The sequence below is a fragment of the Zerene cesonia genome, chromosome 25, assembly GCF_012273895.1.
Source record: "Zerene cesonia ecotype Mississippi chromosome 25, Zerene_cesonia_1.1, whole genome shotgun sequence".
In the NCBI taxonomy this organism is placed as follows: Eukaryota; Metazoa; Arthropoda; class Insecta; order Lepidoptera; family Pieridae; genus Zerene; species Zerene cesonia.
The window spans coordinates 358,858-372,064 of NC_052126.1; the positions used below are offsets into that span (position 1 = coordinate 358,858).

The 13,207-nt window shown below is 33.9% G+C and overlaps 1 protein-coding gene and 7 non-coding genes across 8 annotated transcripts in view; 5 read left to right on the forward strand and 3 right to left on the reverse strand.

The window, feature by feature from the left end:
* Positions 1-13,207, forward strand: part of LOC119836569 — a gene marked incomplete at its 3' end in the record, with an annotated part of 50,220 nt that overhangs the window by 24,533 nt on the left and 12,480 nt on the right. The window contains exons 2-7 of the mRNA XM_038361950.1: positions 7,644-7,864; positions 10,398-10,468; positions 10,621-10,718; positions 11,192-11,325; positions 11,776-11,991; positions 12,348-12,491. Coding sequence (XP_038217878.1) covers positions 7,684-7,864; positions 10,398-10,468; positions 10,621-10,718; positions 11,192-11,325; positions 11,776-11,991; positions 12,348-12,491 — 844 coding nt within the window. The remainder of the gene's footprint in view (positions 1-7,643; positions 7,865-10,397; positions 10,469-10,620; positions 10,719-11,191; positions 11,326-11,775; positions 11,992-12,347; positions 12,492-13,207) is intronic.
* Positions 1,882-2,043, forward strand: LOC119836841. The gene has a single exon (XR_005288123.1). It is a non-coding gene; the product is annotated as a U1 spliceosomal RNA (small nuclear RNA).
* Positions 2,592-2,710, reverse strand: LOC119836846. The gene has a single exon (XR_005288128.1). It is a non-coding gene; the product is annotated as a 5S ribosomal RNA (ribosomal RNA).
* On the reverse strand, positions 4,125-4,196 carry Trnae-cuc. Its single transcript has one exon. It is a non-coding gene; the product is annotated as a tRNA-Glu (tRNA).
* Positions 8,638-8,719, forward strand: Trnas-cga. The gene has a single exon. It is a non-coding gene; the product is annotated as a tRNA-Ser (tRNA).
* Positions 9,509-9,581, forward strand: Trnar-ucg. Its single transcript has one exon. It is a non-coding gene; the product is annotated as a tRNA-Arg (tRNA).
* Trnak-cuu lies at positions 10,503-10,575 on the forward strand. The gene has a single exon. It is a non-coding gene; the product is annotated as a tRNA-Lys (tRNA).
* Positions 12,868-12,986, reverse strand: LOC119836839. Its single transcript, XR_005288121.1, has one exon. It is a non-coding gene; the product is annotated as a 5S ribosomal RNA (ribosomal RNA).

The following is a 13,207-nucleotide window of genomic DNA, read 5'->3' on the forward strand; positions in this document are numbered from 1 at the left end:
ACAGATTCGAAATTCAAATGTAATATTTTTTTATAATTAAGTGTAACAGTATTTATGGCCAGACTAAGTATGTATATTCTTTGTATGTCATTAGCAATACTTCCCCGCTCCTTTATCAGTATGTAGGTTTTATTTAAGTAAACATAGTTAATACTAGTAAGAGTATTGACAAATTTTTCTTTCCTAGTAGAAGCACAGATAACATAATACTATAATAGAACTAATAAACCGATATAAAATTAATGTACCGATCGCAACTTACAATAAACATTTAATGTAGATGAAATTAGATACAAATACGTGACGGAATTGATATCTTCTATTATATTTCTCGATTTTAACATAATGCATTAGTGTAATATACTGCTATTAGTTCTTATGAAATTCTTGATTAATTTCCGCTGTGAATGAAAAACGTTCATGTGCTTTTAAATTAGCTTTTAGTTGTTATGATTAAATTTCAAATATCATTATCTTGGTCATAATTATTTAACACGAAACTCACACAAAGAGTTGGTGAATAATAGACTATTGGAGAGTAAAAAATAATTTGGTTTTATTGAATGAAACAGGTTATGTCGGGGTCATTGAGGTTTATGGTATGTGTTTTGTATTTGAGATACTGGATTTTAGTGTTTTTTATTTTTTATTTTTTTACGAATGTATTATATTCAATATATTGTGTGTAGCTACTCAGGATTTGTATACTTTGATGATTTTTTTTTCTGAAAAAAGGGTTACCGGTGCCCTTGGCTCCTAACAAACACGAAAAAAGTCACGACAATCAGTTAAAAACCCAAGGCCAGACCCAGTCAAAAAACCTTTTTTTAACAACGTCACATAAAAACCCTCTCCTTACCCTTATCCTTTCTGACGGGTATTAAACTATCATAGGGATTTAGATAAGGATTACAAGCGAAGGTTTAAATTTAGAGCCTAGTAGTAACTAAGCATAGAATAATCATGAAATAGTGCACCAATAATTTGGTCTACGACTTGAGAATCGATTGCCGTTGTCGATATTGTATATTCCCACTGAATTACGAAACAAACATTCCGATATTGGGGTCAACAGGTTTCTGGTAAAACCATTCTAATTGTACTTCTATTTCATACTAGTTGCGCTCCGCGGTTTTACGCGCGTAAGTCCGTATCCCGTAGCAATATCGGGATAAAAAGCTTATATGTTATTCCAGTGGTCCAGCTATTTACGTACCAAATTTAATTGAAATAGACTCAGGATTTTGCGTGAAAGAGTAATAAACACACTAACATCCTTACTAACTTTCGCATTTATAATATTAGCATTTCATTTCATTATGTTGATGGAAAGGTATAATCGATCCTCTTTTAGTAGAAATTTAGGGGCAATGACCCCGGTCATTTGTGTTTTATAAAGCCGAAGCTTCGTCATGGAAAAAAATATTTGCTATTGATTGATGTTTGTGCAGATTAATCAATTACTTACGTACTTGTAATGTATTCATGATAAAATAAATCTAGTCACATGAATAAATAATGTATGTAAACGAATAACAGAACGAATTTCTAGCATTTTTATGTACATTTTATATCAATTAGGTGGAGGCGCAAAAAGTGCGCGAATGCTGTCGTTTTTTCTTATTATTACGTGAGGTACGATCTTCATAATGTCATTTATTGGTCGATAATTTGTCTTCACCAGACCTAAATAAATTTGTTTTATAAAGTTTATGATTTAAATCAAGTAATTTATTTTATTGTAGGCTGCCAATTCAAGACACTACGAAGAAATCTCATAGTTATATAATTTTGTCACAGATGGCGTTAGTTGTTGTTGAAGTCGCGCTATTGAAATGTTATTCAGCAAAGGATAAGAACTTTGGACGATGTGACCAAATCATACTTACCTGGCGTAGGGGACACCGTGATCAGGAAGGCGGTTCCCCCAGAGCGAGGCCCCTCCATTGCACTGCGGCGGGGTTGACCTCTGCGATTATCCCTAATGTGGATAACTCGGACGCGTAATTTTTGGTAGTGGGGACTGCGTACGCGCCGTCCCCCCATAATAAACTTTAATAAGCAATTAGTTGGTTGCATTACACCTATAACATAGTTAAGGTTGATTGGTCAGATAAGATATTATTATATCTGTAAAATAAGTGCCTTTTTTATATTTCTTCTATGCCAAATGCGAACTAAAGATTCTATGTATGGCTTACTAATTACTTAATTATTAATTATCGGATAACATAACGTTTTTACAAGAAAATTTTCCACAATATATTTATTTAGTAATAAAAATATTAAATTGACCAAATGTTTGATCATTTAATGGTAAAAAGTTGTAAAAAGTGAATATTTGCACTTAATTAATTTTATTTGTAGCAGCTTTTTACTTTTAATGTGAAATCCGCATGATTATTTATAGATTATATTGTGCTTGTATATATTTTTTTAATCATATTAAAATACTTAGTACCAATGTTAAGTTCAACAATGTTAATTAAATTTCATATGACGTTTCATTTATTTGTTGCATTTCGTCATCATCATTATTATTGAGTTGATCGAAAAGTTATTGATGTTGAAAGAAGGTAAAGATAGCAAAAAGCCAACATCACGCGGTGTTCCCAGGCGGTCACCCATCCAAGTACTGACCGCGCCCGACGTTGCTTAACTTCGGTGATCGGACGAGAACCGGTGTATTCAACGTGGTATGGACGTTGGCGATAGAAGTCGCAAAATATAGCTAGTAAATTGTCCACGTTTCGGTCAGAAAATAAGTGGCGTCTGCTGCATGTGGCTTTGGGATTCTCTTGGACCACTATTTTAAATACAAGAAATTGAAAATCTTAGGTTAAATTAAACAAGTATTTTTACTTAATCCTTTAAATCACATCTAATGATAAAAAATAGGAACAATGTTTGACGATAGAGACTAGGTACGCCTTAACTTTAATTTAAACAATGCAAACTGCAAGAAAAGATGCAAATAAGGAAGTACAAGTGAGAAATAACAATTAAATTGATTGTGCATAGCGTTTCCGCGTTACACCATTCTTGCATAAAGCCATAAAATCTCTTCGTTCCGCTGCTGGCTGCTCATCAAATCTTGGTTCATAATTTTTTCACAAATTAAATCAATAAATGACGAAATCTTTTTGTATATTTAGTGAAATTCTAGCATCTGGATTCTTACAAAAAGGACGGATTGTTCTCATTTCGTTGCTACATTTGAATAGGCATTTAGTAGATCGTTGTGTCTAAGCATCTGCACTAGTATAGTATTATGTCATCTGTGCTTGTAGTTTCAAATATAAAAAAATTTTTTGCTCTAATTATGGTTGGCGGTTGCTTACATTAGTACGCATCCATATATGCGCGTAAACACACGTAACAACACGTAGTTATTTTACGTTACTTTTAAACATAAATCACATTAACAATGAAATTACAAATATTATGTATTTGAATTTAAGGGAGGTCTCTGTCTTCTGAGATACGAATAATAACCTTGTTCAGAAGGCAGAGCATCATTATGAATTTCATATTTATCCTTGCTAATAAATAAATAAACATTCGTATATAACGCGAATGTTAGAAAAATGGCGATGTTGTCAAATGGCATGCAAGTGAGTGACCCGGGTAATAACTGAGAGCGTTTCTATCCCATAATAATAATTGCGCTCGTAATAAAACGTACAATCTACGCTAGATGTTCACGCGCGAGAATTAATTACCGCAAAATATACCGTTCCTCTATCAAGATAAAGTTCACAATAGCGCTTCACATGTACTTGGATAAGAACCCGGCTTCCGATATCATACCTCTATGTGGCCACAGATGGCGTTGCGTAATACGTGCGAAACTCAACTCTATTGCAATGAAATGTTGTTAGTGGAATGGCATTCGCAATTATGTTATTAAATCACAGTAACATTGTCTGTTATTTATAATTGCTTTAAATAGACTTAATTACGCTTGCGGTTTTATGCGTTTGGCTTTTGTTTTGAATCAATATTTTTTTTAATAATAAAACATAAGTTATATAGAGTACTACAGAGGAAGATTGCTACATTATATAATTCATTTATTGTTTGAGAGCTAGGGTATAATAAAATAAAAAACAAAAAAGGTAATTTTCCGATACCGGGAATCGAACCCGAGCCTCCTGGGTGAGAGCCAGGTATCCTAGCCACTAGACCATATCGGATGTTGAAGATTGTACGAAATTTTATATTATTAACTAAGCTCAGAAATTATGTAGATTTTTTATGTTGAGATTTCGGCAATCACTTTTCAATACGGCTTAGCATATCAGATACTTGTAATGAGCTTTAAAATTGTATCGCCATAAAAAGTACTCATACACTCACATTTTTTAAGATAGAGAAAATTCAAAATCACATCTAACAATAAAACTTAACAATAATTTTAATTAACAAATCTGACAATATACGTTACACCTACCGGACATTAAAATGATTTTTATATAGTACAATAAACAACTCTATATAACATATACTTACGGGCTAATTAAAAAAGAATCAACATAGTTATAATTTCATTTGCGTACAAAAAATATTTTCCATATATGTCAACACAATTACATAACTACAGCGATTGCGGTTAATAATACAATGGCTGGTCCCATGCGCTGGCACAACCCCACTAGCGAATGTGAAACTGTTGAGAAAAACTTGTTAGAGTGCCGTAATTAGGGCGCAAAGAAAGTCTACAGTTTTGTGGATATTTGTGTTTGTGATTTCAAAAAGGTGGAGGTACCCAATTCGACTGTGCACGCGTATATTCGGAGTAGATTAATCTTCTTTATATATAAAATTCTCGTGTCACAGTTTTCGTTGCCAAACTCCTCCGAAACGGCTTGACCGATTCCTCTGAAATTTGGTAAGCATATTGGGTAGGTCTGAGAATCGGCCAACATCTATTTTTTATCCCGATATTCCTACGGGATACGGACTTACGCGGGTGAAACCGCGGGGCGCAGCTAGTAGATATTATAACATACCTCTTGAATTACCTTATCCATAAAAAAAAACCGTCAAAATCCGTTGCTTAGTTTTAAAGATTTAAACATACATAGGTACAGAAAAAGCGACTTTGTTTTGTACTATGTAGTGATTTTATATGAGTTAAATACGCCTGTTGACTGGGGCATTGGGATTTTAGTGACTTAGCGACTCAGTAACCATGTAGTAACTATTAAGTAATCTGTGGTGAAGATTTGTTTCAGTCGAGTTAAATCCTAACAAACATTTCTTCCCATATAATATTAGCACATAATCTAAGTCTTTATACATCCAATGTGCATATAAACAAAATTTCACGGTTTTATTCCAATAGTAGATATCATTGTCATATCCCAAACCGGTATTTTGACGTTCACAGTGAAAGCTGTCCACCTGTTAATTTACTAAGTGGTTGGACCACAGACCACCGTCATGTGTCGTGTATGATAAAAGACAAATTTTAGTAACATTTGACGTGTAAGTAAATTTAATTAAAACTAAATAAACCTCGATCGCATTTTTGTTAGCGGCCTTCTATTGTTAACCAATTTTCATGAAACAAAGCTAAGAACATTCCAGAATAAATCGCACACACAGATACTTTAAACTTATGCGTTAAAACTTGTTAATTGTTCTTCTGTATCTGGCTTCGTCTGGTTTGAATTGGGAAAATAAATAGTTTTTATATGTATATGGTGGTATTGTAACAAAAAATCATTCTAAAAATTATTATTAAAATTCATATTTTTTATGTAGTTAATAGCTGACCCGGCATACCTACGCTGTTCTGCCTAACTCTTATCATTCAGGGATACGAAAAATAGATGTTGGCTGATTCTCAGACCTACCCGATATGCATACAAAATATGATTAGAATCGTCGCACTCGTTTCGGAGGTGTATGGTAACTAACATTGTGACACGGGAATTTTATATATATATAGAGATAATTATGTAGTTATATCTGAAAGAACTAGATCAGTTTCGATGAGACAAAACTGTAAAATAGGAATTATCATTTATATACATCTAAGCCTCAAACGCTTAAAATTTGTTATTTCACAAGTCATCGTTTATTATAACCAGAAGCGTATTTGATTCTTCATCTAACAATAAAGGGTCAAAAGATCTCTTCTTGAATGTTGAATAAATCAATTACTCAAAACGAATTCCGATTATATAAAACTCACCATACTGCCATGTCATATTATATAATGTTTATAACATAGAACATAACTGTATGTTTATAATAATTACCTGTGTGTTATAAGTGATGATGATATAAGTGTAAACAGTATTGAACGTTATTTAGATAAACTATTATAATAACATTAGATAGCGCTGGTATGGACTTGCAATAATATATCCATAATTATATAATAATGTTTAATTATAAAAGATAGGTAGTGCTTGTTACTAACTAGCGGTTCGCCCCGACATCGCCTGTGGTACATTTTATTGTATAGACGTACGTATCTAACAGTAAAATCATTTTTTTAAACTGTTTAAACAAACAATCCAAGTCTTCAGCATTATAATATTAGCTATGATATTACTATATTATTATAAAGTGTTATATTACTATATATTATAATGTACTTATTATATTGCATATTTATCAAAACACAACCCGAGCAAAACCGTAACAAACGACTGGTATATTCTATTATGTTTAGGAAAGCACAACAGCTCAGATAATCTATTTTTCCATCGTGGACATCGAACCTATGACTGCAATTGTACTACCAAAGCACAAACGGAAAACCCAAAGATTCGTATAGTAACGTCCCTTTTTCACATAAAATGTCACTTTAACCACAGATAACATAATCCTAGTATCTTAGCCTACTTATCCTACTAATATTATTAATGCGAAAGTTTATAAGGATGTGTGTGTGTTTGTGGCTCTCCCGCAAAAATTGCTGAACCGATTGCAATGTTTAGTACGTAGACAGCTGGACAACTGGAATAACATATAGGCAACTTTTTATCCTGAAATACGTACGGGCTGCGGACTTACGCGGGAGAAACCGCGGGTCGCAGCTATACTAATACAAGTACTTAGGTAACATCAATTTGTTATGTTTTCAACAGATCGTTAGTCTTCCACAGAAGTATTTATATCGAGTAGTGAAAGTTCTCAATAGAAAGTAAAAGACAATAGCTAACTAGTTATTTGTATCAGCCATTATATTGTTGAGAAAATTGGCTCAAATTGATACTTTGATAAATAATGGACGAGACAAATATGGCTATTTATGTAGAGGTTAATATACCTATTAGAAGATGCAAGTTTTTTGTAATATAGTGTAACTGAGGTCTAGACTTCCGCCCGCAGATTTGCTCGCGTTGCCAAAGGAAATTCCCGTGGGAATGGCATGTTGACCGTTTTGCACTACAGACACAGAAATCATATATTTTATATAATAGCGCAGAGCGATGTGAAATACAAACAAATAAACACTTTCGTTACGTCCAGTCCTTATAGGCGAACATAAATTTCACGCCAGGGAACAAAAAAATAATGCCTATTTATGTACTATCTGCGAATGTAGAATATATTTCATAAGATAAAAAAAACTATTATTTATAATTATATACTTAATTACATCATGTTTATTGTTTTTACAGGTACAAAACCAGGCAATTATGAGACCAACACCGCTTAGCAATGGCTCGTCAATCTGACAGTGACGTAAAATCCAAGATGGCGCTAGTGACATTAGTGTGTGTGTTCAGTGCGTTTGTGTGCGTTAGTGGGCACGTGGCCCTGACGTATCCACCGGCTAGGAAGTATGATTTGGACTTTCTAGACAATTCTAGAACGAAACCGCCATGTGGAATGCCTAAAGGTAAGCATTAATTGTGTTTAGGTATCGTGTTCAAAAAATTCATATAATGAACTTAAAATATGTAAAATAAAGTACAGTTAATTAAACCATCCAAAACTCAAAAATAGTCTGCAGACGGCCGTACAAGGAAAGAGATACGGACTTTATACGAGTACATATTATACATTTTCGATATCATATTATACATCCTACAAGAAACTAAACTTCAGTTACTAATTTATTTTATCTCTACATTTTTGTTTTTACACTTACTCAAAGATGCGAAATGAGATGAGGACCACGAAACTAAATAAGTGTTGTGAACAAGACCTTACCGCCCTTGCAAGGTAAAGGGCACGTGATTATCTGAGTCATCCAAAACCAAGTCACGATTTTAGCATCCTGACTGTTATTATGTTTTTTGTTATTACTTGCTGCTTCAAGGTGTTTATGTGGTAAATATAGGTATTACATATTGTAGCTGAATCTGTATTATTCCAATTTCCTTTTATATAATGAGAGGATTTTCGTTGACAAAAAAAGTAGGTATACCAACGGATCCCAAGGCAAACCCTCTTTTAAACTCACTATTGAATAAGACTTAACAGCTTGGTAATTTCGTATGTATTGCTGTTAAGTCGTTATAGTATATAAATTAAGTCTACCTAAAAATTTAAAATATTGAACAAAAAAAATTATAAAAATTTTGTTTGAATCGAAACAGTAAAATCACATGAAAAACTTAATAATAGGGCTTACAGTAAAGGTTTAACATTTTCAGTTTTTGTCGTGTAGCAGTCGTGGCCGAGTGGTTAAGGCGTCTGACTCGAAATCAGATTCCCTCTGGGAGCGTAGGTTCGAATCCTACCGGCTGCGAAACTTTTTTGTTTAAAATTTTTTTTCCGCATTGCATGAAATTTAGGAAAACAAACATCAAATTACTATCACATTTGTATATTATGAATTAAAAGTACATGTTATATTATATGTCTAAGAACTGAACACTTATATCGTTTAAAATATCGCTATATTTTAATAGTTTTAGTACCTACGTAGGCTAATAGGTTAGAGGGTTGTCACGGGTGTGTATGTTATTCCGAGCTATTTAATTTATTTGCAAACTAAATTTTTTCTTTACTTCAACCATCTTATTATGATTATTCTCCAATCTAAATTATAATCTACATAGTAAGATTGGATTTGGTTTGTTACGTAGAGTGTAATCTTGAGAAATGTTCTAATATAAAACTTAAAAGAAAAATAGCTCACATAATTCTACTAATATTATAAACGATGGATGGATGTTTGTTACTCTTTTACGTAAAAACTCATGAAACTTTAAAACATATAGTTCATAAAACAGAAAGATTTATATAGTTCATGTCTTAGCTATATAGATTCTTGCTATTGGCGCGGGATCGTCCGTGGGTGAAACCGCGCGGCGCAGCTGGTTATAATTTAGTTTCATAAAATATACGACAGGACGAATATTTATTCTAAAAATATCGTCTTTTGTGGTTATCCACAGGATTCTTTTATTACTAAATCATACCATTCAACATAAAACAAAAAATTCTATTTCGTTCCCACATAAATTCGAAGGTCCAAAAACATGCGCACGCAAGTTTGTACCTCTAAATGGGTTTCTAAATCATTACGTCATATGACCGTGTGGCCTAATGGATAAGGCGTCGGACTTCGGATCCGAAGATTGCAGGTTCGAGTCCTGTCACGGTCGATTGAATTACTTTTTATGATTTTGAGTTTGCAGTTATATGTAATGTTAGAAAGATCGTTGAACCTAAATGTAAACATTTTTTAAGATTTTCATCTGAAATAATTGCTGTAATATTTATTAATGAATCCTCTAATGTCACATATGTATTAGTCTTATCACAGATAATTTACTAGGAGTAACACTTAGCGTTTTAATAGATCACATTATAAGTTTTATTTAAAGGAAAAACTTATATCGAAATACATGAATAATGATTAAACAAAACAAAATAAATAAATACCTATCCTCACTAATATCATAAGTGCGAAAGCTTTTTTGTCCGTCTGTCTGTCTTCCACGTCGCAACGGAGCGATTCTATGATATGGAGATAGTATGGAAGCAAGAGAGACATGGACTGCTTTTTACTGCCGTGAAACCCATTACTCCCGTGGGAATATGTTTTGAATGCGTTAGCAAAGCCGCGGTCGAAAAGCTAGTTAACTAAAAGTTGTTCTTTTAACTCTCGTTAATCTCAATATATATAAAATTCTCTTGTGACAATTTTAGTTACTACGCTTCTCCGAAACGGGTGAATCGATTTTCACGAAATTTTGTGTGAATATCGGGTAGGTCTGAGAATCGGCCAACATCTATTTTTCATATCCCTAAATGATAAGAGAAAGGCAGAATATCGGTTGCCGGGTCAGCTAATAAAAAAAAAAAACATCTTTTCTGCTAAAACTGCTCACTAGATGGCGCAAAAATGTATTTAAAAATAGAAAATTAGATAAGTTATTGTCATAGCCTTTGTACAAAACTTATATATTTTGTTACAGGATCAATAAAAACATCATTTCTCGCTGGATCAACGTTTACAGTACACTGGCATTTAGCGTATGCTCACAAAGTAAGTATTAGAATATTTCAACCCGGTACTCATAGCCCGGCTAGCTCAGTCGGTAGAGCATGAGACTCTTAATCTCAGGGTCGTGGGTTCGAGCCCCACGTTGGGCGATAATCTTTTTCTATTTTATTTTACACACATTTTATCTTTTTCAGGGTGGATTTTCATTGAGGATATTAGATTATTTAGAACGACCGCTTTTGGATCTTACGCCCAGAGCTGGCGGCTCGGAATTCGTGCGGGATGACATTACGTAAGTATTTCTCTTAATGATTCTTAATACATACAATTGATTAACGGAATTTGCACCTTTAATCAATTATATTAAGAATTTTACCTATCATAATTTTAAGTTATTTTTATCAATTTGTTTTAATTTAACTGATAGACTGATGATAGTGTTCCTGCGGACCATTTCATATGTAGTATTCTGCTTATTCACAAAATAAAATTGAATTTTAATACTTTATTCACTAAAATAAAAAAAATTGCTTAAATCTACGTGAACGTGAATGATAGTAGATATTATAAAATTCAATCAATGTAGCTGTAGCATATTCTATAGCATGTTATGAAAACAATCATGTTATTTGCGTAAACAGTTACAAAATAAATCCCTTGTCAATATAATTCGCAAAAAGTAAAAAATAAACAACTAAACATATACTAATAACCTGGTGAAGTTCACACTTTTGAACAAATAATAAATAAATGTTTCCTTATTAGTGCCCAAAGCTACGAAGTGCATCTACCAAGTGATTTCACATGCGAAAACTGCACTCTGCAGCTGCAACGTGAGGCGGACGAGTGGGGATCCAAGTACCGCTTCTGGTCGTGCGCCGATATCGATATAGTGCAACGTGAGTTCTGGATGCTTCTAGAAATTTTTTTTGTCATGAATACCTGCTGTTGGATGTTTTTGGAATTTAGGTTTTTTTAGTCATTGGATAAATATGAACGCCATGTAAATTTCAACACGGTCGTTTGTTAATTCTTGTCTTAAAAGAAATTGCTATAAACCTATAAAGCCTTTTGCATGCTGCCATGTATATCGTTATATTGTAAACTTTAAGGTTACGATCTTCCGGGTTTAAAATCGTTTATGAATGCAATGAATGAATGAATTAATATTCTGTATTGCGTATAATATACACATAATATAAAGGTGAATAAAAAACTTCAAACAATTAGTTTGTTAACTCTTTAAATGTTCATGGGCGGTGGTAGCACTTACCATCAGGCGACCCGCCAGCTCTCACGCTCTCAGCCCACGAGTAACCAGCAGCTAACACATAAACCACCACGAGCAGGCAAGGAGTACCACGAGAGCTGCTCGGGCAAGGGCTTCCACATCCTGGGGCGCTGCAAGTGCAACAAGCTGCACAGCGGCGCGCGCTGCCAGTTCGCGGACGAGTGCGCGGACGACGCGGACTGCGGCCTGCGCGGCAAGTGCGTGCCCGCGGCGCCGCCGGCCGCGCGCCTCTGCTACTGCCCGCACGGCTTCTACGGGAAGGGCTGCAACAAGAGTGAGACAACAATATGCACACTTGTTTATCTGCTGCTTTATCTTATCTGTGCCAAACTTCTAGTGTTTTCAACCTCGTATAATCTGTGGCAAATAGTATGCATAGTTTTCTAGCTTTACTTAAATAGATGTAAAAATTGGGAGTCGAGCTCGCTTCGCTACGAATTTAGCCAGTCAGGAAGGAAATCAGAAATATAATGTATTGTTTATTTGAACCATATTACAAAAATATTTTTCCGATATAATATGTTACTATTCATCTGCATTACTTGTCATTTCAATTCCCAATGTATTCTATTATAAAGTGATAAAGTTAATAAAACATTTTTTAAATCCATTCTTACGTAAACATTTCAGAGGCACCATGGAAAGAAAAGACGATAAACCTTGGCCTCTACAGTAAGAGGGAACTGTCTAAAGACTTCTCGTTATATTGGCGAGTCATCAGAGACATGCAGGAGGTGGAGTTTGTGATGATCGTCAATGGGACATCGTATGCTGGTGAGTTTGTTTGTCATATGGCTTTGTCTAGTAATTGTTTATATTTAGGGAGATAGCATTCGTTTGATGAAATGTAATTAAATGTACATTGTACACCAGAAATTCGATTAAAGTAGGAGATAATTGGTATCTCAAAATAGTCCAGAGGGAATTTTATCTAAGAGAAATCTCTTTTAGACAATCCAGAAGATTATTAAAGCTGATTATTAAAGCTACTAAAGTACAGGTGCATTACAATAACATTTTGATCTCAGGAAATCGAAAATATCGTAATGGTTTAGTAAATGATTGAATTGATAGAAAACTCAACTCGTGAGAAACCAGATTTGTATTGTTATTTCAATGAATGAAAGAAACTTTAAAAATTAAAGCAAAAAGCCAACATCACGCGGTGTTCCCAGGCGGTCACCCATCCAAGTTCTGACCGCGCCCGACGTTGCTTAACTTCGGCGATCGGACGAGAACCGGTGTATTCAACGTGGTATGGACGTTGGCGGTAGATGATATGAAATTCAAACATATATTAAACTAAGGCGCATTATTCTAAAATGAGCATCGGTTTCAAATTATTATTATCAAATCGAATATAATGTTAAAAATTTGCGAACCTAATGACTATTAAAGGAATTGCGAAAAAACACATTTTTAACACGCTTTTATTAGCTTCACTTGTATGTTTGTATGTATGTATGTATGTAACTCACACCCGTTTTTCT